Below are 27,784 nucleotides of genomic sequence, written 5' to 3'. Positions count from 1 at the left end.
TCAGTTCCACCTGATTAGTGATTCTGGCAATTCATCTAAATCTTTGTCATTAATCAGTTTGTAAAGGTTACACGGGGGAATTTCCTTCACGAATTGCAAATGAACATGGCAGCTTAAAGGACAAAGGAGAATTTTAATACAAAGGGCAATCTAAAGATTGTTTGGAAGCTGAATGGCAATGAATATTTTAACACCAGAGGAACAGACAAAATGTTAACGCTATCTCTTTACATGAAATATTAGCTTGTTGACTTATGAGTGGAGCTATTTTGTTCTGTTACATAATGAAACATCTGCTAACATATTTCAACACCTGTTGTGCGAATGTATATTAAGCCATCAAGGTGAGCTGTGCTTATGCCTGATAGACTTCTCCGTACAAGACTTGAGTAATGAAACACTGTCTTGCTATTAAGGAGAGTCAGCATGACTTCCTCTGCCCTCCCTCTAGTCTGCTACCTCATAACCAGGCTTGTCGATCTGCTGGAAACACAGTGAGCACATCAATAATAAGGGCCGTGTGGAAGAGGACCAAAGGGTTTTACAGGTCATATTTCATGAAAAGTTCACAGTGACACAGATGGAAGAAGAGAAGGAGAAATAGGGTGTTGGAAGGTGTTGCAGACAAAGAAAGGAGACTGTCTGGAAGAAATGGGACAGAATATGGTACAACAGGAGGAGAGACAGAGGGCAAGGAGGAAGGGGGGAAACGATGGGGAAGGGGTGTCGGGAGAGAGAAAAGGGAGAGTTTACAATTCATGACAGAAGGGCCATACTTACTGTAGGGAACACACTCATACTGGACCTCCAGGTATTTGTAGGTCCCTGGGCAGGGGTCGGGGAAGACATCTGAACCCGTGATTACAATGCACTGGGTCCGATTGTTGCATCTGACGAGAGAAAACACAGGAAAGAAACATTCACTGCTTTGTTCAAATTCATCCAGTCTCAAGCAAACTCGGCAACTGAAGGAAATCCCAGAAAGTTGACTGTGTTCATCTGGATGTAGTGTTCTCAGTTTGACAGGGACAGAATCAGCTGTCTGGGATTTCCTTCCCTGGGTGATTAAGCGTGTATCGAGACAAACCGAAGGACATAAAAGCATAAATATTAAAGCGCTGTGTGCCGGTTCTTTTCAACGGCTCTTAACTCATGTTCAGGCTGGGAAATATTCAAATTCTATCAACAAAGAAATAAAAAGAGTAACGCTCAGCAAGCTGTAGCCATGCTATTGAATCTGCGAGCACTAAAGATATGACCAGTTCCAGTGCTTTTCACTCTGTACATGCCTGTTGGATCTTTGCCATCAGGTTCATATAAAAGAGGTCTTTTGTGTTGTATTTCTTTTAGATAGTGGATAATCTGTCTGAATGTGTATATGTCAAGGAAAAATCCAGAAGCCTCTCTTATATTTTTAGTCCCTTAACATAACACAGCATCACCTGTCTGGTAAAAAGCTGGTCAGCACTGAACTAAATACAGAGTTCCCCTTCGGACTCAGTACAACACATACAGTGTGAGATATCATGCCCCGCATCACATGTCCTGGTTGAAGACATCTCTCTTTGCAGCTTTAAGGCAGATGTCCTATGATAACACATGCGAGGCCCCGTCTGCACATGCACACCTTTTTATAAACACCTCTAGCTAGCGACAGCTTGTTAGCCGTGCTGTCTGCCAACTTGAAGTCATCTGAACTCCTCTGTTGTTGTTAATAGAGTGCAGTTTGGAGGGAGTTGTCATCATGCTTAAATTCAAACTAACTTCTGCATGTGTTGTGGTTTGTTAAATGTCAAGCTGCTTGCATGCAGTTGAAACTTTGTGGGAGGAAAAAAAAAAGCAACAAATTATTCTAACACTGTCAGATGCAGCCAAAAAAATGTAAAAACTAAACGGTGGGTAAATAAAATTAACAATACAATGATCAACTTTACAGTCCTTGCATTGCATCGCTGGTATGTGTCAAAGTCAATATCCATGACACACACCAGCAATGCAATGCACGGACTGACTTTGACACGTACCAGACATAAGACGTTGTTAGGATGTCACCATAGCAACAGAACTCCCTTAGAAAAAATGTGCTAAATCACACCGTAAAATTGCTCCGTCGCAGCTCGAGGAACATGACAACGACCCTCGGGGATCATTGGACCACAGAAGTCCCCGGTAACGGGGAACATGCTTACTTAATAACAACTGTTTTTTGATTGGATTCATCTTGTCTAATTACCTAATATGTGTCTGTCAGGTTTAAATAGCTGTGGGTGTTTTGTGAACGGATGCCAAATGCTATCATTTTGCTGTAAAGCATATTTACCTATGGGTATAAATAAAGTCACCTTGAATGCTCAGTAATGGCTCTGGGAACATGACCCATGGGAGCAGCACTGCCTTCATATCCTCCAGACCCCAATCCAGTGCACCACAACAAGCCCAATCCAAGGACGTTCCATTCTAGAACCCCCGGGATCCTAAGACCCGGATCCCGCAGGGTAGCCCTGTGATTCCATTTTGTTTTGTTAGCAGAAGAGGGAACCGCACATTATGTGGCACTAGTTTTAATGTTGCAGCTGACTGTGGCTCACTGTAAATACAGTACTGGACTACTGCACAGGAACCTCATGTGATCTTTACCCCCCACACTGGTCTTTGGTGGGGTGAGTTTTGCACAGGATAAACAGTCTCTGTGTGTTTCACTCAAATGTCCTGACTTATTGATTGAGCTTCCTCTGAATGGGCCTACATGCTGAGTAGCTTTATGAGGCACCCAAAATGCCATCAAAGGTCTCATTAATAATAACTGCAGCATCTGAAATTGCAGATCCCACAAGACCAGACAATATGAAATGTGTCATTTCTTAAAAATAAGAATAATAATATTAGATATCTTGTTTATAATTTCAACAGCCCTTACAGTAGTGTCAGAAGTACATTTCAGTCACTGCCTTTAACATCTGGAGAGGATCTTCTGAGGTTCAGGGAGTTGTAGGAGACCACCATCTCGCTACACTGAAATCATGATAATGACATCAATACCCTGAGCTAGCCGTCTTTGCTTCCAAGGGGACTTGAAATTCTATTGGCAATGTGAGGAGCCGGATCGATAACCCTGTTCTGCTGATTTAGCAGAGACCAGAGATAATATTTGTTTCTTCTTATCACAGACCAGTGCGCCCATTTACAGCAGATCATTGGAAAATGTATTACTGGTTGCACTGTATTGTGCTTTGGGTTTTGCTTTTGTTTTGGGCTGGAGACGTAATCGCTGCTCTGTGTCCAAATGTTATTAATATATTATTAGGTATCTCAGTGGAACAGAGTTGGTTACTGTTGAGGGGCACAGTGATGAATTGACGTAGGGGCTGGACACTGGTGCCGCTTTAGTTTTTGCTTAAAAACAAACCTACAGAGTTTTAGCTGAGTATCAGGAATGCATGCAGGGCGCTGGGACTGAGATTTACAACACACAACTGTGTCCAGAACAAAGTCGGAACAACAGAAGGGAACATAATTAGACATCACTCATTCATGTTCCTCTGCATTTCTACAAATCATGCTGACTGAAAGAGTTCATAAATGTTCATAAATGTTTTTGATAGAGAACACCTTATTTTGACTGAGAAGCACAAATGGGGTTTTTTTTCCTTCTTTTTCCTTTTGGCAATTTTAATACAGCACATTTTATTACAGAGCAAATCAGCATAAACACACATTTGTTTCCACATCTGTGTGCATCTGTGTTTAGTGCAGATTTCAAGGGGCATTTCACTTTATTAATGACCTCCGTGAGTGATAACAGATGAAAATATCAGCATATTATAGTTGTATTTATGGAAATGAATGACTGTTTTGAAATTAAAACATGCACCTCATGCTGGGACCATAATACACTGCTTGTTTTTGTGGCTAATATTTCTCGAGTCTGTAGCAGTTTCCATATATTATATGGTCACTTTGATGATTGTTTTTCCTTTGCTCATGCATAAGCATCTCATGCAGGAGCAATATAAATCACCGTGCTTTATCTATCAGATACCAACGAGACTGGGAAATGAATGCATACTTTATGTTACGGGTATGAAAAAGAATTAATTCAAAAATAAAATTTGTGACACTAATGAGACACCGGCCTGCCATCATCACTCAGGCAAATGCGTGAAACGACAGGACATAAACACAAAAAATTCTCATATTTCTCATGAAACAATGTTGACATAAGTGTTGATGGCTCTTTCTGATATATTGCCCTAATTTTAGAGCAGCGGAGCAGGGGGCTCCCTCGTCTGTGGGATTGTGTGACTGTGATGCCTGTCTCCTCAGTGAAACCTCAGGCATCCCCTGAGACCAATTGAGAAAAAAAAAAAAAACCCTAATGACTTGTGCTGTGCGTAGTTCTAACCCTCATTTTGAGAGAGAGCACGTAATAGAAATTCCTCCCATAAAAAAGTTCAGCATTTTGGATTTGGTAGGGCGCAGGTCTCAAAGTGCACACTAATTAAATGCATGTACAGTATGATCTTTTACTACTCTTAGGCTATATAGTAATTAATCATGTACATAATGATTATTAAGTCAAAGGAAGCATTCCTCCGCTTTCTTTGAGATTTTGAAACTTTCTATGACTATCTTGATTGCTCAGCAGGATTTCACTGAAGCAAAAGTGAAGAGACTACCAATTTATGTTTTAGCTTTTAAAAAGACTTAAAGAAGTTAATAGTAAATATACTATTTCGGAGGCAAAATTATAATTATTATTATTACTCATTTTTGGGGGTTGTTTGTTCCTGCTGTGCCTATACAGACGAGTGTATGTGATGCAGTCATATTTTAGGAAACTTTTACATCAAACATAGGTTGGCTGAGAATAAGTAAGTACATAATTAAATTAGTAAGTAAGTAATTAGTAAATAATACATTTCAAAGTGTATAAAAGACTGAAGAGATAAAAAGTCTTAGAGGTCACAGACTCCAATAAAAACTAGCTCTTTCTCTTCCTCTTCAGGGTGTTGCTCACAGATACTTTGAATGGGAAAATATCTAGAATATATACACACATATATCTAAATTTGTTCCAGAATGAATGAATGAATACATTTCAAAGCAAAGCCAAGTCTGAAGAGATAAAAGAAGTAGAGGTCAGAAGCTCAAATCAAAAGGTTATATCTTTCTCTACTTATTTGTGGTATTTTCTTACAAATAATTTGAATTTGAAAATGTCTCGAAAATATGTATTTAAATTAGTCTCAGAATGTAAAATCAGATCACCAATTTTCTTGACGTAAAACTAAAGCGACTGCAGGAGAGAGCATGATTCTGCTTTGATTGCCTCCATTTCTCCCACCGGCCTTTTAATCACACTGAAGTATTCCAAATGTAATCCCATCACATCTCTGACCTTTTGGGAGAGGCAGACATCAGTACAATTAGAGTGTGCTGCTTGGATTTCATGTAAATCTCTTTTAAATATGAGCTCCGTCTCAGGGCAGTGGGAAAGAACGCAATAAGATACCAACAAGGTGAACTGCTAGTACTCGCTGATACCATGTATCCACCATATTTAACCTTTTGCTATGACATCATAAAGCATGTCAGAGGAATGATGGGCCTTGAGGATAATATGTTCATTTAATAATAAATCATGATAACATACAAAAACAAACATAGTGGGAGGTCTACAGCCTTCTGAAATCCTAACATGCCTGTTTTTTATAACTGTGTTATTTTAATAAACTATGCTTTGTATCATGTCAAGCTTTCAGTTTATACGTTTATATTCCAGTTTTACTTTTATGACAAATATGTGGAAATATACTGCATAATTAGAAATTTGGGGATTTGGTCGTCACACATTTCATCATCAGATTAATCACAACCACAAAATTCAAATTCAAATTCAAATTTTATTTGTCACACACACACAACCATACACAGTATGACATGGGGGTGAAACCACGAGGTAATACCGAAGATAAACCTTTAAATATTTAATAATAATAAAAGAAACTACAAAAAATGTGTATTTAGACTGTGTGTGAGTGAAGAAATTTGCTTTAAAAGAGAGAAAAATAGATGACCGGAGAAAAAGCCCTGAAGTGTTGAAATATTTTAATTATATTCAATTTTGAATCAGAACAATTGCAAACTGATTTAAAGGAAAACGAAACTAAATTAAAAACTTTTAAAGCAGTGTAGAAAGTAAATCTTTTATTACCATTTTTGCATGTGTCACATCAAGTGCCGGTCACGTGACTGGTTTATTTTAGACTACCGGTAAGATGTCCCTTAATTGCTTAATCTCAGATCATTTTGCACCCACTTCTCGATTTTCTATCCTTCAACTCACTGAAAGCCAAAGCAGCTATTTGTAATTCATAATAAAAAAAATAAAAAAATACAGTAGCACCAGCAGCAGTAGCAAAACAATCGCTGTGTAACTGGAGGAGAAAAGCGACATGAGTGAGGGGAGCACATTACAGAAAAAGGCACAATCTACTTCCTGGTGCTCCCAGTTTGAATTTCAATCAAATTAGCATCTCTTAAACTCAAAGTGACCCGTCTAGCTCCATTTCATCTGAAATGCTGATGAGGTTCATGGCACAATTATCAAGGCAGACATCTCTCTCAAGAGGCAAGCCTGTTGATAGCAGACAGGCCATTGAAAAATTAAATCATTTCCAAGGCCAGAGAATAGCAGCAAAGGGAAAAAAATCTGGTGCGAACACACACACACACACACACACACACACACACACACACACACACACACACACACACACACACACGTGTACAGTATAGTCTTTATAAGTATAACCAGCTCCAGTATCAGTATATATAGACCAGTTTATAAGGGGGTGGCCCAATAATGCTGCAGGAAATAGGTTGTTAGAAATTAACCATTAGCATCGCTTTCAACTCACAATCCAGCCCAATATCCGGGTGAGACATCCCAGAAACTTATAATTACTGTCATATGCTTGTGCCATATTTATGGAGCTCACCCGGGAGATTCCAGGCTCTTAAAGAGTCAGGGGGAAGGCTGTCTGACTCACATCCATCCATCTATTGATTTTTAAACCAGAAAAGGTATATCGCCATGCCACTCAAGTCAATAGAAATACTACGGTGACATTCTGCTGGTCAAAATGTGACCTTTACAAGATGACACGACGCGAAGCTAGAACACCCAAGTACAAAGACAACAATTCAGGAAAGCTTCAGAAACAACAATATGAATGTTCTCCTTTGGCCAAATATGAGATCTCAGTGCAGCTCTGACTTCTAGTAAATGAAAGGAATTTAACTGTGTTCATTCTCAAGCTTGATCAGTTTTGTAAAGAAGAGATGGGAACTCAAAGCTTTACTAAAAAGGAAAAGCTGCTGCTTCTTTTGTCGTTGAATTTCAAACTGATACCCAGGAAAATAATATATTTTTAATATAACAGGGGATCATATTTTATATATATAAAAATTACAAACAATATAAAAGAATATTTCTGTGACAAAACTGTTTTTAAGTTCTCTGACATCGTGCAAAAAAAAAAAAAAATCCAGTTAATATAACTGGAAGTATGACTGTGTGACCAATACTTTAAGATTTTGTTTGCAGAGCAAAATCACAAAAAAACTTCAACATTTTTAGATTTTCTGAGGTAGCGTTGGGCTTCTGGTGACTTCTGTTATTGATCGAATGCAGTCGGTAAGGTAGGCTGCTTCTGTTTCTGTCTAGTTTTAATAGACTTTTTTCAGCTCCAACCTTCAGAAGGATGATTGTACTTTTTACACACAAATAATTGTGTCATCCCGTCATACTGATATAATTTGCTACCCACTCCCAACACTAATGTTATCATTTTAATATTAGCCATAGTTACGATCCACCACCTTGATGATAACTTCACAGACCGCTAGTGTGGCTGTTTTTAATGTGTGTGCAGGTCATAACTGTTTAATACTTCGGAGCTTTCCTGACTGCTTAAAATTCCTCCTAGAGAGTAGTTCAGTGTTTCTGTGTTAATTGTTTTTTTGTTTTTTTACAGAAGTGTTATTGTGTTAATGATCAAATTTATCTGAAAAACTGGAAACATTTCCAAACTGTAAGAAAATATATCAATTTAAAAACTCTGGTGAATCTAAGTGCATATCATATGTACTTTAGTACTATTAATATCAACAGTAGTAGGCCTCACTTGCTGCATTGCCCAGATTCTCCAATACATACTCCAGACTTCATACGTGGGAAACCAGCGTGCTGCCCCACCCGTCTAACATGATGTGACACGTGTGTTGGTAAATCTATTTCTCTACTTACATTTCATGTAATTCAACACTGGTATTAGCAGTTGTTAGCCTAATGAGGTGACTGTTCCTACCCTTAATTTTTCGAGTGGAGAGCAGTTTCATGCCTCATGAACTTTTGAACATCCCTGTGAAACGTCCAAGCGGAATCTGGATCTTTATGAAATCTTAATCGGCTGCGCTTTAAATAAACACTAACGTCGTACATACAGAGAGGAAGAACAAGGCGCTGTGCTGTCAGGCGGCAACAATGGAGCTCCTCGGAGAGCCTCGCGAGCCGCCCCTGACATTGATATAAATAGTGTAAGCGGCATCATTTATTCTCCAGAACTGCTTCACATTCATTGACAACAACTTCAAAGATGCAGCTAATTGCATGTTAATGTTTTTACAACATGTTATATTTGTAAAAACCTGCTGCATTTAATATGTCATTATGAAATATAACATTTCAAATACACGGTTGTTGACTGGTAATAATAATAATTGTCACGATAATTATTAATTAATAATCAACTCATGCTGTCCCCTAATCCTGCTGATGAATTTAATCTTCTCTGTTAGAGACGTATCTGCACTGATCATTTTCATCAATGATACGCTCTTTAAAAAAAAAACATGATGCACAGACACCAATCATGTTATGTTACAGCAATCAATGACCTTGTTATCTAATACTTACAGTGAACCTCATTAGTCAAAGAGAAATCAATAGATGTAAGCTGCTCATATTGTATATCCTTTTTTTTTGAGATGATCAGTCGAGGTGCTTCACTGTCATGTTTTCTTATTCCTTGAACTGTGATGGAGACTGATGGACAGATTTAGATCAGTAACATCTAAGCACCAGATGGTTGTTGCATGCACAAGTAAACGCACTACAAAATAATATTCAAATGCACCTAAATTACAGTTTTAATTTAGTAGATGTTATCTGTGTGGCGAGAATGTGTTTGTAGTCATTATCATTATCATCAGCGTAGATGAGGAAATGTAATCATTAACAACTAAAATCCTGAAAAGAAAGAAAAAAAAACACATCACTGAATATTATTACCAATGAATTAATTATTTCAAACTGTACTGCCATGCAGTTTCACATCTGCTGGGGAGGTGTCCACATGAAAAATTCCTGTACAGATTATCACCCACTTGAGTCGACTAATTGCTTGCAGCTGAATGTTCTAATTGAGCCACAACAGTCCTAAGGCTATTTTCATAAAATCATTGTGCTCATGAATATAATATGCCAGCTAGATATAAAAACAACTTGGAGTGCCAACAGGATCTATCAAACTCAGTGAAGCCTCAATCCAATTCTCCACACTTCGGGGCCACATCAATTTCGGATGTTTAAAAGTGAACACAGTTTTCCACACACGAGTACTAATGTGATTTCCCCCCACACACTTAAATTAGTAGACCAGAGTAATTATGGCAACAAATATTTTTGATTCTCGAATCCCTTTATTGATGTAGGCTGTACAGTAGGAAATACTATTTTCCTGTTTTTTTTCCACATACAGTGTGTGTGCAGGGGAGTGTTCAACAAAGGGACCGTTTTCAGCTGAGCTAGTTTAGACTCGGGGAGGAACCGAGGGCTCAGACTAGGGGTGGGTTTTTATAATCGATTTATTGATTAAAATCGATTCTGGCTTGGATAATGTAAAATCGATTCATTAAAATCCTGAATCGATTTTTTAATATAAATTTATTTTGCCCGAAATGCCAGAATCTCAGGTGAAATCTCACAAAATTTCAACAGCCACCAAACGGCTAAGACAGTAAATGAGAGCAGGAACACGGATTCTGCACAAAGACTTAAACACACAGCGCAACCCGCGGATCAGAATCAGTTAGATGTTGCCTTTCTCACAGTCGGGGCTGAAAGCCGACAGCTCGCTGATTCTGATCTGTCGGCGGGTCTGCGCTTTGTGTTTTTCCGGCCTTTTATGTGCTGATTCTAAAGCTGTTAGTTTGATGTCTCTCTAAACAATATTGACCGAACCAGCAGCAAAAGAAGATCCAAACTATGCTTCACATAAACATCGTCATGAATTCAGTGTACTTTTACTGCTATGCTTCGACCACGATGCACAGCTGCCCCCCCCCCTCTCTGTACTTCAAGAACAGTTTCCCGTCTAAAAATCTGTTTTCTTCATTATTCGATACTTCCGACGCTTTTTTTTTTTTCGTTTTATATACTTCCAAAAAGAAAACCTAATTTCTGCCGTTCAATACTGAACAAACATAAACTAAAATTATGCAAAATGCAAAACGTTTAGTCGTGTCTCTAATAAAACCGCTGTAACTTCAGAGGTAATGTTCATGTGTTGATTAATGGTTTTCTTTCATTTTTGATGTACTGCAGAATATTTTTATAAAATCCCAGGCCAGGAAAATCACCTTCATGTTTTTCTGTGTTTTATCTTCAGCTACTTTGACACAAAGGCATCTGCTGTGATGCTCACACCTTTGATAAAGTCTTGCGTGTGTCAGCTTCCTTTTTATAGATACAAAAATATGTAAATGTACTGATCTGAATTATAATATTTCTGACTGTCAAAATTTCCCAGATTCAAATCGAATTAAATCGAATCGTGGATCGAATCGATTCGGGACCTTGTGAATCGGAATTGAATCGATTCTAGAAATCAGTGACGATACCCAGCCCTAGCTCAGACCTCATGCCAATGAAACAAACACTGCATTCCAAACAGGCAAAACAATCACCACGTTCCTTTTTCCCCATTTGAAGATAATTATTTTTGGCAGCAGGGGCAATCTTTCATTACATTTGCTTCCTATTTCAGTCTATTGCTGTAAATAAACGGGCAGGAGAAAAAGAATGTGTAATTAGTCCCATATGCAGTCTTGGACATTTGTCAAGCTGTCCTTGAATCTATTTTCATGTCGGTGAACTCCTTTTGCTTTTTATGATACTGACTACATAAAAACTCCAATCCACGCTTTCCACTCGTATAAATAATGACTCACTCATCTGTTCTCACATTTCCATGGTGATCTCAAAAGAACTTTATGTGTTTTGTCAGACGTTGTTCTTGTAAAGTACCTGTTTTGTGGATTTTGAACTTGTGTCCCTCGCAGAGACCTCTTTTATGACAGTTCTCTCTCGCTCTCTTTGAACACTACAGCATCGACATCACGGTGCTAAAAACACATTTAAAACAACATCTGAAGTTCAGCCTCTGGCACTCTCAGGATGTGAGGAATGAACCCCAGTCCTACAGACATCAGTGTCTGAACTGGAGACACTGGTAGAGAGCGTTTTTGGGATTTGTTGTCAGCCTCCTGCTGAGTCGGTATTTGTGCTTCAGTTTACTGTTTACTGTTGTGTACGAGCGAGGCTGAGGCCAGCGTAATACATATGGCCACAAGCGGAGAGAAGGCAGCCTGCAGCCTTTCAGGACAGACAATGTGAGTCAGCTATCTGACTTCATCAAATAGGACTTGACAATAACCCCCCTGAATACAAGGGCTCTACTTTTTTATTTCATTATTTTTTTTATTTCCCAAGGCGGCGTGCCAGAGTTGCTGACGCTCTCATACCGTCCAATATCTCTCTCTGTGGCAGTCATATGTCATTCCATCCTGTGCACTTTGGCTCCGATGGCATCCCTGTGTGACAACTGGTCTCGTGTATTAGGTCTCATGTATGCAGCGTTCCTGCTTGAGCCAAGTTTGCAAGTGTGTGTGCGCGTCAGCGAACGTGTCGATAGCTTTGCATCTAATGACAGCTACAGAGATGGTTTCAAGCTTGCATTGTGGTGTTCATTTATTCAACTGTCCATTAGCAACCTTTGTTTCCATGAGAGCGTTGTGAAGGAAACTGAACATTTTTCTATAAATGCAAATAATAACTAAATGAAAATGTGCAAGGCTCACAAAAACATGCTTATTTTTTCAATGTAAAGTTGTATTCATTTGCTTACAGTCTGTGATGAGTAGTATCATCTCATTTTATCTGACTTCTTGGACAGAAATACATTTATGAGCTAAATTCCTTGAGAAATGTCCTTTTATCCCTGGTGACATAACGCGGTCAGAGTTACGTAATAATAAGATGAACTGGAATTACTGACTTGGTCTGCAGTGTTAGCATTGTGACACTGCAAATAATGAATAATCTGCAAAATTGGAATTAAATCTTTTTAGTGTTTGTTGTCTCATAAAAGCCTAAAATTCAGATTGGACTAAAGGCTGAAGTCAGACTGGTAATGAACTCGTCTCACTGTATTGTTGGTGTGTTAGTGTTTGTTATAGCACCTCAGCAAACCTGCAATATGAAAAAAGTGCATATCATTAAAATGCATATGTTATGTGTTTCACGTTGACTTTTTAAAGCCCCGGCTCAAAACAGCTTTGGTGCGTGTTGCCTTTCGTTTCCTTAGAAACATTAACGACTGCCCTCAGATGTTCTCGTGTTCTTCTAGTATTGCAGATAAATGAACAGGAGTGGAGAAACTTCTCTCCCTCATACCACAGCGCTGTTGTTCTTGGAACTGCAAAATAGTTAACACATGACTTTATGCCATTAGACTTTGGCAGTTGGTGGTGAATTGACAAATGCAAAACTTAGTGAGTTGAGTTGTATATTTCATCTTAAAAGTGTCAACCCCAAATTTTGTGGTCTGAATGGAAAACTCAATTCAGATACATGTGCAATAGGGTCAGCTGCAGAAAAATAACTGTATCCATGCACTTTTCATTGAGTGCATTTATTCAATTCTGACACAATTTTTTGGTGCCAATCTAAAGCAATACTGGGTGCCAAAGTTAACACTATCAACCAGAGTGCGAATATCAGCTATGGAGCATCTTTGAATCGTGCTAACAGCCTGCTCTTAAACTTACCAGAAGGAATTTACACATGAGATCAGTATGATTTAGGAAGTTTAGGAAATTCAGACAGTAGAAGTAGAACATTTAGAAAAGTAATACACATTATACTGTAGAAATACTCTTCATCATAATCAATATTTATCATGTACATTTTTTTCATTTTTATTTATTTTTAAATATTTCTTTATTATATCACATAAATGCAGATATTAAATGTATGTATATAAGAGCAGAAATGACAATGGGCAGCAGTTTGGATGGGAAGCTTTGTTACTGCACTCTGTGACTTTGGCTGTGTTTCTCTCTGGGCTGTTTGCCCAAATTGATTTAAAATTCCAAGTTCTGATGAAATTTCTAATTCTCTTCTGCTCGGTTTCGGCTGTCTCAGTAGTGCAATCTTATTACACACTCATATTCCGTTTTTCTGTTTTTATGCAACTGACAGCAACACTGTTATTGTTCTGGGTGACTTTTACTCCAAAGCCGAGGGATACGGAGGGTTTTTGTTCTCAACACAGGATGCCAACAGGGGCAACCATGCAAAATGAACAACAGCGGACCACGACAAAGAAAATGTTATCATGCTTATCAATCATTTCACTTCTGTGACAGCGGAAAATACCTTTAGATTTATTAGTTATTATTACTGTTATTATTTGGAGGTGTCTGCAGTGTTACCTTTGTGACATGATCTTGTAGGCGTCTGGAAGATAGCAGTTTATGTTCTCCATCTGGAAAGGGTCGGCATCGCAGATCTTGTCGTCCGTTCGGCCATAGTTGGCACTTTCGATCATAATGACATCACTTCCTGGACACCGCAAATCAATGGGGTAACCCTCACAAGACAGCTCTCTCCGCACTAAACCAAATGGCAGGGCAGCTCGACTAAACCCTGAGGGAGAAGAGAAGGAGAAGGAGCTCTATCAGTGCGGATTGAAGCATGGAACTACAGCGACTTAGAGGAAGAGGGAGGCAGGAGACAAAAGAGATCAGAGGTGGATATACACAAAGGAAGCATCTTCAAACATCGCTTTCTCTTATTTTATTCAGAAGATGTAACTTTTCATCAATATAAATAAGAAATCTAAAGAGTAAAAGCCCAGACTAGACTGCAACTCTGACATACATCTGTATGCCGAGTGAACATTTCAGATCTAAACCGCACCAGGGAGCTAATAGTGTTAGTATGTCATCCACGTGCCTTAACTGCTACTAAAAAAAAGAGAAATCAATATTTGTCATTAAAGTCTAGTTTGTCAGCTTAAATGTCTGGAGCCTTGTTTCCCCCTGTGACCATCTACATAAGCATGCCGACACAAGAACAACCTTTAGAGGCTGATGTCACGTTAACATAAACAATTAAATAAATACATTTTTAACCATCTGTTTTCTTCTCTGCTGTTGTCGCGTGTTTCACTTCAATACGGGGCCTGACTGACACTGCAGAGTCTATCACTGGAGACTTGCGGTTTACTTGCAATGCTCATTTTTCTATCCAAAATGAAAAAGAACAACAAGCATGACAACATGAGTGTAATTTAATCCACTTTCCAGTGCTGACAATCGAAGGCAAGGCTATTGGGAGGCTGAAAAAAAGGTTTATGAATGTGAGTGTGTTCAGTGTGTGTGTGTGTGTGTGTGTGTGTGTGTCGGGGAGGGGGAGGGGGGAGGAAAAATAGAAAAGAAATCAATATTGTGGCTCGGCGAATACGAACAATGCCAAAAGCCATATTTAAACTAAAAGTGAACTACCTGCATAAACTATAGCGCTCTACATACTGCGTGTCTTTTTGGCGAGAGCAGCTTCCTGCAGCTATGTCATGTCAGATATCAAAGAAACCTGGCGCGGAGCTAAAAATGATTTTCAGATGCTTCTCTGCAGACTCTGAATCACGGCTGAATAAAAACTACAGTTTCAGTCACCTTTATAGTGCTTTAAACATCGCTGTTAATGCAACTTGGTTGATGGCTTTGTTTCCGAAGAACGCGTTTCCTTAATGAGCTTTATTCACAGTTGCAAAAGAAAATAAAGCACGCCGCCGCCGCCACTTCTAATGCACTAATTCGTTTGGCTCCTGGACAAGTCCGGGCGATCCATATGTGCAGTTGTTTGGAATTATGAAGCACTTTATTACTTCATGAGGCATTGTGTGACATGGCATTGTGGCAGCTGTTTACTTAAAGCCACCGAGTAAATTGGTCAAGAAAGGCTAAGTTCATTGTACCCTGCTGAATGATTCATCAATTAATTACCAAAACAATTATCTTAGTGTGATTTAAAGGCAAAGCTACAGTGGCAGGGGATTAGCATTCTGCTTTTTCTGCTTTGCCTCGTAATGCTCCTGTGGTATTTTACAAAGTAAGATAAATGTCAGCTTGTATTGCCAGATCCACCGTTTGTGAGCCAATCAGGTGAAAGGCCTGTTTCTGAAGGTGCTCGGTGAGGAGCTCGGGGTAAACAAAGGATATATCTGTATGGATGAGGGCAGCTGCCCTGGCCTATCACTAAAAGACTTTTATTTGTTTGGGAGCATAAAATCATCAGGGAAGGATCTTTTTTCCTCCACTTGCACTTTTTGACAGCAAACTTTCTCATGTGACCAATAGACATGAAAAAGTAAAGGCTTTCAAATATGATAGGTTGCGGCTGTATTTCATTTTTGCAGCCCCTTTCTCTCTCGAGTCAAAAAGAACGCTTAAGGTGATAAACAATATATCAGAGATGTTGGCTTGAGAGAAAAAACCCCTGAAACACAGCATGTTAAGAACAGGACTTGACAGCCAATCTTGAGTTCGTGTCAATGTACTCCAGCTTTGTCAAAAGACTGAAATATGATGTGTAGTAACTACAAGAGCCTATGTAAAACATCACTCAAACCCGTATCGCAATTTTACGCTTAAATCATGTCACAAAAGTGGTGGATGTGTAATGGAAACTCATCTATTGCTTTTCCGTCAGCTGTTGTCACATCAAATGAAGAATTGACAGCTTTCACTTTTTTCTGCATATGAGGAATAAAAATCATTTTAAAACGTGATTTCAATAACTGAAGCTAACACATTTTTGCTACCCTGCCTTAATATAAAGGTGACCGGGCAGCAGATCAGCGTGACTGGGTGGGAGACGGTAAACTTGGCCAAGTGTTCTGCTTTTTTGGCCATGTGTAAGACCTCCGAGTTTGATCTCCAAATCCACAGCCAAACCCACTGATGCTCTGCGTTTCTGGATCACTGTTAAAACACTTAAATCACTCTGCCTTTACAATCTTCTGGTTTTTTATGATTTAGAGCTGATGCAGTCTCTGCGCTTAAGTAGGAAAACAGCGGCCGGAGCAACGAGGAGATAAATGTAGGCTCAAGAGTACCGTACGACTTCTACAAAAACACGCTGTGAAATTATTTTCTTGTTCATATTACTGGTTCTCAGACAAAATTGCTGTCCTCTAAACTCTTTTCATTCACCAGCTGGGCTTGTGCATCATGAACCAAAAGCAGCATCGTAAACAACCTCAAAAAGCCTCTCAATTGATTAGGCCTGAGGCTGATTTTTTTCCCTCGCTCTGGTGTCAGATGGTATTTTTAGTTCATGGGGAGATGGGTGACAAAGATAAATCAATATGGGGGGACAAACAATAGTTCTGTAAACAAATGTCAATGGAATAGATGGGTGTCCTTATTTCTCAATTAAGTTAGTAATGTTGTACTGTTTGTACAAGTATTTCATTTCATTTATTCAGTTTTGGATGAGATCCTCAGAAAATCTGTCCTCCTCACATACGCATTTGTCACTGTTTCACTTAAATAAGTATTGACCAAGATCAGCCCCACAAAAAATCATTTCTCTGCTATGCTGGGAGACTAAAATGTGCACTTTAAATAATGTTTTCTTAGGTTCTTTTCTACTGTATAATAGAGGCTTTGTGCCACTCCTGAAAATAAATCCTCTTTGTCTGTTTTCATATAGATAGTATGAAGGAACCAAAACACCATCGATCACACGTCGCAATTACACGAGAATAATATGATCACACTGAATCTAACATAAACAAATCCAATGCTTACTGTCTCACTTAACTAAATGATTTCATTATTCAAATGAGCCAGAAAAGTAATCATTATTTTGCTCATGGGGCCATTAGCATAACTATTCAGCGAATGCATGATATGAAAATTATTTACTTTCCATACGGTGACAGTAAAACATGTCAAGAATATCAATACGCGGCGGATGCTAAAATATTGACGACGTAAACCATCTATTTTGGTTTTCCTGCGCACTCTTGCTGATGTTCTAAAAACCCATCCAAACAGAGCTCAGCAGTTAATTGGGGGAGCTGAGGGCACTTGTTGCTATATTATGTTTCAGGAGCCTCTTTACCTCGGAGCTTTCTACAAAGAGGCTGCTGAGCAGACAAAATGGTGCCACCCAAGTGTACGCTGATGGTTCACGGACAGAAAAACATAATCACAAGTCTGCGCCTGGAAAGAGTTTTTAGACGTGCTCGTTTTCTCGTGTCTTTTCCGAGCTATGCGGCCACGTGCTCATAAAAGAAGCCCGGCTGCCCCATCGTCACTGATAGCACGCACTTCAGAGATCTTAAAATACGAGATGCTATTTTACTCGCTTTGATGTGCTTTCACTTTAAGATAGTGCACGATGTATACAAGCTCTTAAAATATAGTTTTATATCAATCAAACACGAAGAAGGAGAATTTTTGAAGCATTCTCGCCATTAATTAAACAGCAGGGGGTGAAAGTTTAAGACATAGACAAAAAAAAGATATAATATGGAAAGCTCATTTCTGTCACCATGGCAACATGATGGGAGCAGAGACATTATTGGCCAGGCCCTTATCGTGGCCCTGTTGACACTTTCTAATCAGAAATTCTGGTCAGCCGTCAGCCCCACCACCACGACCACAAGAAGACCAGTCCGGCTCATCGCCATCGGCTGTCACGGAGCAGAGCGAGGATTACTGACATCATCCTCCCGTAAAGCATTCAGTCAGGGCTCTGTCTTTAATGTGATGCAATTCGACAGTAAACCTTAAAAATGTCGTGCATTTCCCAGTCAACAAGTGAACATTATAAAACATCTGTTTGCTTTAAAAGAAATCTGAGCACTTAACCTTTTGACATGTGCTTGTAAACGCTGTAAATGGTGTTGGAACATGCTAGTAATTGACTCTGATTGGTGCATAGCACCTCTATTTCCATGGGTTATAGCACTTTATTAAGCCAGTGACAAGCCTCTATTTAAGGCTTTCCACTCTGGCTTTTATTACCCAGACTAACCTTTGCGATGACTTTAAGCACGTACAAAAGCTGAGGCTGAAGAACTGTGAGAAACCTCCCATATGTAAGGGCGGCCGATTAAGCGCCGTCTCGTTGCCGTAATGTTTTAATTCATTTTTCTCACAGATGAGCCAAATCAATCGGAAAGTGACCATCTGTTAGGATATGAGTGTCATTGAAGCAGAGGTAATGACGAAAATGTCTTCCTATTTCACAGAAATGAGGAGACATTAGGGTCTTTTTCAGCCATGTAGAGACTGTGTAGTCTCATCAAGCCGGATAACAGACATAAAGAACATGCAGTCAAAACGGCTGCATTTAATCAGAACACCAAACTTACTATCTTTCTATGAAATAGTTTTTTTTTCAGTATTTCTTTGCTCCAACCGTAATGCATAATTGAGAGTAGTCTGCTTTTCATCACAGCTATATTGCATCCAGCAAATGGTTTTTAAATCAAAATGACTCTCTGCAACTCCAGTTATACTTTTTCCAGAGTTAGTCCAGGGGCTAGGCAGAGGCTGATCAAAAGGTCTATTCAGTCATCATTGTGCTCCGAGCACAAAAGAGGACTCGAGATTATTTTGATGTCACACCAGATAATTTTTCTGTCGAGAGCCAATGAGAAGTGTGACGGGGACGCTCCCGATGCTTGTCGTCTGCCGTTAACGCAGCCCTTTGATTTTCCTCGCTGCTCTGATGAGAGCTAAACAGCTGCTTGTAAATGAGCTAGCTTCGCTGCTCGGCCAGCCATTATTCTGCACTCCTGAGCCGACAAGGTCGCTTGCTGGGGGGATTTTGGGTGAAAGGAAAGTGTGGCCTATAGCATTAGCTTGGAGCCACAGGAACCACAGCTTGAGTCCCCCAGGTTCCGGCACCCCCGAGCCCCCTCCCTTTTTCCTTCGAGTCTGCGAAGGAAAAGAAACCTTTAAGTCAAAACTCTTCCCACAGTGCTGATTCTATAATCCAGAGATATCCTTTACAACAGCATGTATTCTTAAGAAGTCAGGTCCATGCAGGGGAGGAGAAGAAAGAAAATATTGCATATATCCTGCAAACAGCAGGATATGGTCGACTGCAGACTCTGTGTGGCCATTGTAAAGAAGAATTGCACGGGCTCGACAGATATTAACGTTCTTTGGAATTCCTTCATATTAACTTTAGCTTATTTTGTAGCTAACAGCAAACAGCAGTTACACGTGCAGACGTTTCATCTGTAATTCAGCCCAAAACATCTGTATATAATTAAGGTGTTTGAAATTCTATATATATGCAGAATATAATTTAGTCTTTAAAACCTACTCGCACATAGAGAGGGAGACAGGATCAGAGAAAGATATTGGGAGAAGAACAAGAGGCAAAGAGCAGCAGGAGAATGAGCATTCCAACCTCATTTGTATTCTCCACCATCCAGTTCACTCCAGTTCATTTACATCTCTGCTACTTCCATAGCAACAGCAGGGGGGCTATCAGGAGCATCTTTGATATAGGTACATGACTCTGAAAAAGATCTTGTCATTTTCCTCTGAATAGGTACTGTGAGAAAAAAACTCATTTTCCATCCTTTTGGTTTGGGTGGGCCTCCTTAAACAGGATTTTAACCTGTCACAGACTCCCCCCCACCCCCCGTTTAGTTTTTTCCTCCAACCAGCACCTGTAGACATATGTCTGCACTAGAAATACCATCATTGCATAGGAAGGAAATATAATCCTGTGGAAACCAAGCACCCGAGCAGGGTCCGAGTATTTATTGTATTTTCTTTCTGATCCGTAAGAGTTTGAACAAATGCATCGAGTCTTAATGCCAGACAGAATCAGAATGCACAACAACGGCAGGAAAACACAACCTCATCAAGTTCCATGTGCACTTGTATGTAAATCAACCTTTAGGCCTAATTAAGCTCTATGGGGCTCATCAAGGTCATAAATCCCATTTTTTCATAAAGCATTATTGACTTCACATTATCTGCACATGTCGGCTGACTGCACTCGCACAAGCACACAGTGTCATCTCACTGTCTAATATCGGATAGCCCTGAGGCCAGGCAGTGTGTGTGCGTTGCTGTGTGTGTTTGTATTTGTGGGAGAGAGAAATGGGGAGTGCTTTTTAGGTCACACACAAAAAAGCAAGGACATCTTCCGGTAATGAAATGGCTGCGATGACCATCAAATAGTAAATTTTGTTTCATGGTCCCTAACAAATGGTCACTGCCAGACTTGAATTTTAAATCGCTATACATTTAGAGATTATCAACGAGAGGTCAAGGCTTCTCGCCTCGTGTTATCACGGTGTGATACCCGGCACAGTGTGGAGGCTTTACTGCAAGGATCCAAAAGGTAAAATATTCCAAATCGTGACACAGCTTCAGTTGTTTTAGCAAAGTAAACTGATTATTATTTAACTTTAAAGTGAACATGCTGCATGCTTTGTTTGATTAGCAGTGTCCTGATCCCACGAGTTGTCCTAAAGAGCTTGATGTGGGGCAGTCCCTGTTAGGGCTGCGTGGCACAGTCATAATTCTGTGATCATGAGTATTTAACGTGACGGCTCACTGACTTCTGTGGCATTTGCTCAAACTCTGCTAACTCTCTGAATCCAAACAGCTGAATACACCAGAATTAAACCTCCAGTAGCCACCAAGCACGTTTAAAGGTGGGAGCAAAGAGTATCGGTGTAAAGGAAAAGAGGGAGCTGAATTTTTTAAAAGTGCACAAACCCAGAACGTGAGCGTGAGGCTCACAGCAACACAATATTTGCTTTGTCTAGACTATCTAGTTCCAATAAATGTTAAGTAAAAATCTGATTACCAGCCCCTCCAAACAAGAGGAAAGCATCTTAGTGACAGCAGGTCTGTCAGAACACTGAAAATATTTAGCATGTTTTTAAATGCGATGAGTTTTTTGCAGAACACCAGTCAGACTTGAATTGGTTTGTGTTCGTCACATCGATACCATTTTCACAGTTTCCATTACAAAGAATGTAAAAATTGGACTGAGATGCATTGGGTAGCACAGACTTCCTTCTCTGCTCCAATGAAGCGTTTGATGCTCCTCAATTCAGTAAAGAAGCATTTCCCAATGGGTCACCAGCAGTGGCAGTACACACAAATGAGAAGGATCCATCTGCTGCATGTTTGCCTTCCCAAAGTGCACTTCTTCAAGCAGGCCACAGCAGTGGTTCCTTTCCCCGAGACTCAGCCCTCATGTGTATGCATTTGTGCCACATTATTCAGCTAGTGCTTCAACTGACCCCCACCTGGCATTTAAATTCCCTGACCAACACGCTAGTCATGCCCTGATGACACGACTACTGCTCCAACTGAATTCTTTATGCAGCTCTTGCTCAGACTAGACTGCAGACTTGCTGCCTTCTAGGTTCGGCAGATTGTTATGTGACAAAACACCGTTTTACTCTGATACAATGGCCTCATCCAAGGTTATGCACAACTCCAGAGTACTTATCTGACAAAGACAGAGCAACAGTTGTTTGGTTTGATTTGATTTTTTTTACTTTTTTCTTCTTCTTTTTTTAAATCATGGGACACTTATCTTAAGATTCCCTTTGGTTCAAGGATTCCAGCTCATGATTCTTGAATAGAAAGTTGAAATTGAATTTAACTCAGTTTATCAGGGATTTATTTGGCGTTATTCATTATAATCCACAGGCTAAGGCTTACCTTGATGGCCTTCCATGTTACATGTGTTTTCCCCCCCAGTGAATCATCTTACCTTTAAAAAGAAGGTCCGCACCAACATTTGTATGTGTGTGTCTGTTTGAAACTTTGACTTCTGGAATAACCTCGTCTGAATCACGTCTGATGCCCAAAATTCTCACTCCTCCATCTGTCTGCAGCCCTCACACATGTCACAGCAGGAAGTTCTCATTTAAGAGTTTCAGATGTCGCTCATGGTTATCAACCTTATTTACTGCATGCTGGCTATTTTAAATAATGGTGGTGGTACTGGCGTGTTTGGAGGGGGTTGTCTTGAAATTAAGGTACAAACTGAATATAAGGCATGGGTAAGTAATATAAAAATGCACCAAGAAGGGGGTTGGGGTTGAGTTGATATCACTAATTTAATTTGATAGTCCTTTATAAGATGTCTTTTATTACAGTTTTCCTTCCGCCCATCATTTACCCAAGAGTGGGGCTTAAAAGCAGGAGCCAAAGCCCCTGACGTGCAATCACACTCAGGGGTCATTCTGGCTCACAAAGTCACACGAGGTCAAGTCATAGCGTTTTTACAAGCGCATAAACGCCCTGAGCTAGCATGTGTGAAGCCTGCCAGCAACTAAACCAGCAGGTCGTGACATCTTCCTTCTAACTAAACAGCTTCTTTATTTACTGCAACCTGCTTTGGCACCATTTGGTCACGTAGCCAAGAAGCACAAAAACACAGAAGAAAGTACAAATACTAACTAGAGAGGAAAGCTGTAAGTTAACAAAGCTTCATGAAAGGGCATTCAGACTGACTTCAAAAGGTCGTGGCTCTAAATTCAGTATATTTATGGGTGTAGTTTCACCACCCCTCAAATACAGGAGCCTCTTCAGGATTTATAGCTGCTCTAAATCAGCAATGAAGAACAGGACTCCAGTAAGGGCAAGCAGGGATATATTACATGTGACTCTTGAGAGCGAACTGTAAAATCTGTGAAATCATAAGGCTCTAGATATATTACGCTCTCTTAACAGAAGCTGTCATTACATGTCCTGCAATCAGTTTTCCTTTGCATGACATTCAAACCGTACCTGCGCTTTTCTGCGAGCGCGTCTTTCGGCAGTGGCCCTCACAATGAAAATGTGATTACGTCCTCTTTAAACACCTGCAGATTGTTGCTGTTTACGTATTTCAGCTGTTGAAACGAGTCGATGGTTTCATAAACAGCAGTTCAGGACCACTTCACTGCCTTAGTTGCTCTTGTTGTTGAAATCAGAAGGTGCGGCAGAGCTAAACTGCTCGCGCTGATAAATACGTGTAATTCACCCTACGAAGGAAAACGGCAAAGAGCACACAGTTAAATCCATTCATGAGGATTTCCTCCATCTCTGATTTTGCAGAAGGAGCTGAAAAGCGAACATGGACACGCTGCGACCCATGTGACCTAAACTCTGCAGTTTAATCACCTTAATATTCCACATCATTACAGCAAAAGAAAAAAAACCGACATTTGCCTTTTGACCAGCTGAGCTAGTTCATTTGTGCGGCACAAGGTGTTCACGCTGGTTCTTGTTTGAAATACTGTCGACACCGGATAATCAAAAACATTCGACTCATCCTCCCCTTGCAGACAACACTTCAGCAGTAGTCCTTGCATGAGGTCTGTCTGTAGTCCTTGATGTCCACTACACAGGCTCTAAGAGCCTGTGCTATTTCTGCCATCATGCGAGGAGGTTCAGGTCTTTTCTGAACACTTTTGTATCTGCTGGATATACCGAAACCTTTAACATCAAATCTTGCAGCTAACCCGGGTTTCAGGCACAGCAAGTAGCAAATATGGAACACGAGGGCAAACACAGACACAACTTTTAAAACGGAGGCATATCTGTGACAAATTGAAGCCTGCTTATACCAAGATGCTCACATCTGCCACGGTCACATTAGAGACTACCAACAAAAGCACAAAACAATAAATTTTCCATGAACAACAGTCTCTGGTTATAGACCACTGCACTGGAGAGTGATAAGATAGATTTGTTTTCCCATATTTGGGATTTAGAGAAAAGACTTGATAAGGTTATCAGAACATGTTTTGTAGATTGTTTGGGATATACCCGCATGATTCTAGCAGGGCAAGAACAAAGCGAGACAAAGCATGACGGTAAAACTGAAGTCAGACAGGGACATGTGGGTAAATGACTAATCTAAGGGTGCCTGAGATACGACCGAGCAGAGGGCTCGTGGGACCCGTGTGAATTCCCGTTATCCAGACAGATCAGCCTGGAGAATGATGGGACAAGGTAGGTTTCACACTAAGTCTGAGGCTCTGTCATGCTGAACCACTCTCTCAGACAGGCCTGAAACCCAATTAAAGACCATGTTAGAGGTTGAGCAACACATGAGGAAACACAGTCTTGTTGTTTTGTAGCACAGGACTGGAACACTCGTGGCTTAATTAAAGCAGTAACCGTATTTGCAACAGGAAACGCTTTGCTTCGGTTTAGAAAGAAAGAAAAAATGACCATAGAAACCTTGTGGAAATGCGTGAGAAATCTGGGGGCAAAATGCTTTATGAAAGACACTTTAGCATCTCCGCCATGACTGACACGGCATCGTATCTGCTGTTTGAGCTGCCGCATCTGTGTCGCGGCCCCAGATCTGGGCACAACTTATGGATGGTGACAGCAAACAACAAACTAATGATGCTTTCCAAGGTTATCTCCGCATAAATAGCCATTAAGAAGAATGCTGACGCGGCAGTCCAAATCCACGAGCGCAGGCTACTAGGAAGCTGTTAAAAACCTTTAGCAAGGGCAACGAGTTAGCAGTCATAGATTTTGGGTTAGTGGAACATCCTTAAACTGCCTCAGTAGCCAGGTGAAGGGAATATCAGTGTTTGGGTGGGAGAAAGGAGAGTGCCAAGATGTCAGCGCTTCACCATGCTTGTGCATGACAAACACCAACCTGGAGCCAGCTGTGACAAAGCCCTAATCCAGAAAATCCCTCCTTCCTTTGCTGAAAATCCTAATGAGGATTTGAAGTACTCAGCAGGGAGGAGACCCGGGGGCTATACACCTTGCCACTGCTTGCTCTCCCAGTCATTGTCTCCTTATCTCCTTATTGGCCAAGCCTGGCTGGCGATGAAAGAGACATGACAGCATGGTGGGCCTTCGTACACAGGCCCCACGCCTGCCTGGCTCCGCGGGGAGCCAGATTCCACAAACAACCAGGATGACATCACACAGGAGGTAGAAAGACAAAACCAACAGAGGTTGGTTTAGACACACGAGATAAAAGGGAATTTTAAAAATCCAGCCCTTTAGCCTTTACCGTTTTGCTTCAACAATAAGCAAATTGGAAAGTATGAAAACTTAGCATTTCAGAAAGTAATTATGCAACAACTGATTTGTCTCTGTTAACAAATTAGGTATGGGCCAATGTTTTCAAAGGCTGGCTCATAGCTAAATGCCAAATTAAGTGATCAGGGGACTGGAGCATGGCGACGCAGCGGGGTGCTATTCTTTTTCCACGGACACAACCGACACAAACGAGTATTCAAAAAGGGAAAAAAATGGTTTACTCATCTAACAGTGTTCTCTTTTTATTTTTAAGACAACTAAGAAAGAGGCACCTGGCGCTGGGCAGAATGAACGGCTAACGATTAGTCTGAGATACAGTGTGTGTGCCTTTAAAGACCGGGCTTATGATAACAGGATTTATAGTTTACCTGATTGGATTTACCTGTTAGATAGTTATCTTCTTATCTTCTTGCCCTAATGCTGGTCAGTAAGACACTGGAGCAGAAAATAGAGAACAAAAAAGAGAACAACGTGGAAAATAACAAGATAGCAGCCTGCCATCTTAATGAAGTTATAAAACAGGCTTTTATGGTTACAAGAAAAGGCTAAATGGGTCAAATAGGTGGTGCCAGAGCACTGGGAGGAGCCGGGTCCTGCCCTTGCAGGTCCTGGTTCACATTATGCTGCAGGCTTTTACTTCTAGCCTTTATATTTTCAAAACACCTTGATTATTTCTCTCCACAGACTTTGGTGTGACAGCTTTTAAAGCCCTTCTCTTTTCATTTCACGTGGTACAATAACAGGCCCTTTCTTGCTGCCCTTGAGAAATCTCAAGTACTTTGAACATTTTAAGCATCGAGGAGAAACTAGTGTGGTTTCAGGGTCTGTGACAGAAACGGGAATTCTCAAGCTTGTTTGCCACTTTTGCCACTGAACAAGCAGCTTTTATTATAGGAAGAGAAAATAACTGAAGTTTAATTTTTGTTGCATAAGGTCGACATGACCTACTTGGGATAGTTTTTCTTATGTTTGCTTATACATCTGCAAAACATGATCACTCACACAGTAACATCCGTACACTGTGAAACTGTGACAATTAAATTAAACAAACTTCCCAAAAAGCTCCCAGGATAGGGAATTTCCTGATTAAGTGTTGATAATAATTTCAAACCAACAATGGTGCAGGAAGAGCAGCGTAGGGACAGGCGAGTGTGTCGCAACTTTCACCCTAATATCGCATTTCTAAAACTGAATCCCTACTCTTCGGTTCGGCCCCGCGTAATTCCAACAATCATCGGGAAAACTTCGACGAGAGCGTGTGGCTGAGCTGGGTGGGAATTGTTATTCTGTCGCTGATACATACAAATCCTTTCAACCCCACCAGAATTCACTAAATTATTTTGAAAGATATGTGAGCCAATTTAATCATGTATTGCAGGGGTAAATCACGACTGTTTTTTTTTTTTTTGCAAAAAAATATTATTACTTTGTAAATTACACCTTCGCCTCATTTTAGGTTGGTTGTCATGGTGATATCCACAGGGAAAGCCAATGGGACAAAAGGAAATAAACCCACTACTTTACAGAAGACCACTGTGAGCGTGATTGTTGTGCTGATGCACAGACAGACAGAAACATAGGTAGACAGATGAAATGAACGCTATTAATCACTGTGTTTAGATCACCCTCGCTCTGTTTCACAAGGTAAATTAAAGACTGTAAACATAATTAATTAGTGGAAGGCAAAACATGCGTAGAGCATTGTGAATATTAATGTGTGAAGCCTGACGCTCACCTATAAGCTGAAACCGGTGCTGCTGGTGTCTGTGGGCTCTTTCTGTTTTAAAAGGGCATTCCCACACTTCAGTATTTCACTTCCATGAATTTAGGGGGAATTCAAAAGGTCAAAATTGATTCACCAGAGGCCAAGTCCAAGTCTTTCCTTCTTAATTCTTTTCCCACTTTTTCCAGTCGCTCTCCTTTAGAACTGTCTTAATGGATTGAGTAGTTCTTATGCTAAATTATTTTCACCTGATGTCTCTTTAACAAAGGTGAAGCTAAATTATAGACGGAGAGCAGAAAATAAAAAGTAAGTCTATACTGTAACCAGCACTGGTCTCATATCATCGTGAGTGATCGTAGTATCTATGTCGTAACGACGCCCGTGTGGCCTTTTGTGCAGTACTGTCTGAAACGTATGTAACAAATCAATTTTGGAAATTAATGCTGCAGAATAGGCTGAGGAGGGTGCAATTTTGAGAGATGAGGATGTGAAGGGAAAAGAAAATACGGGGAAGAAATGAGCCCAGCAAATACAGATATTCATGAAGAAAAAGTGAAGGCATGAGACAGATGGTCAGTATCGGTA

At 40.2% G+C, this 27,784-nt stretch overlaps 1 protein-coding gene across 15 annotated transcripts in view; it reads right to left on the bottom strand.

Annotated features, from left to right (window-relative positions):
- The window catches only part of adgrl2a (adhesion G protein-coupled receptor L2a), a 90,890-nt gene that overhangs the window by 41,299 nt on the left and 21,807 nt on the right, over positions 1–27,784 (bottom strand). For all 15 annotated transcript variants that reach the window (XM_080882610.1, XM_080882612.1, XM_080882611.1 and 12 more), the window contains exons 3-4: positions 13,840–14,053; positions 781–890 (exon numbers count right to left, since the gene is read on the bottom strand). In XM_080882610.1, the coding sequence (XP_080738736.1) occupies positions 781–890; positions 13,840–14,053 (324 nt within the window). The remainder of the gene's footprint in view (positions 1–780; positions 891–13,839; positions 14,054–27,784) is intronic.

The sequence above is a fragment of the Rhamphochromis sp. 'chilingali' genome, assembly GCF_963969265.1.
Source record: "Rhamphochromis sp. 'chilingali' genome assembly, chromosome: 5".
Taxonomy (NCBI): domain Eukaryota; kingdom Metazoa; phylum Chordata; class Actinopteri; order Cichliformes; family Cichlidae; genus Rhamphochromis; species Rhamphochromis sp. 'chilingali'.
Note: the sequence above shows the minus strand (reverse complement) of the source record. Positions and strands in the feature narration are given on the sequence as shown.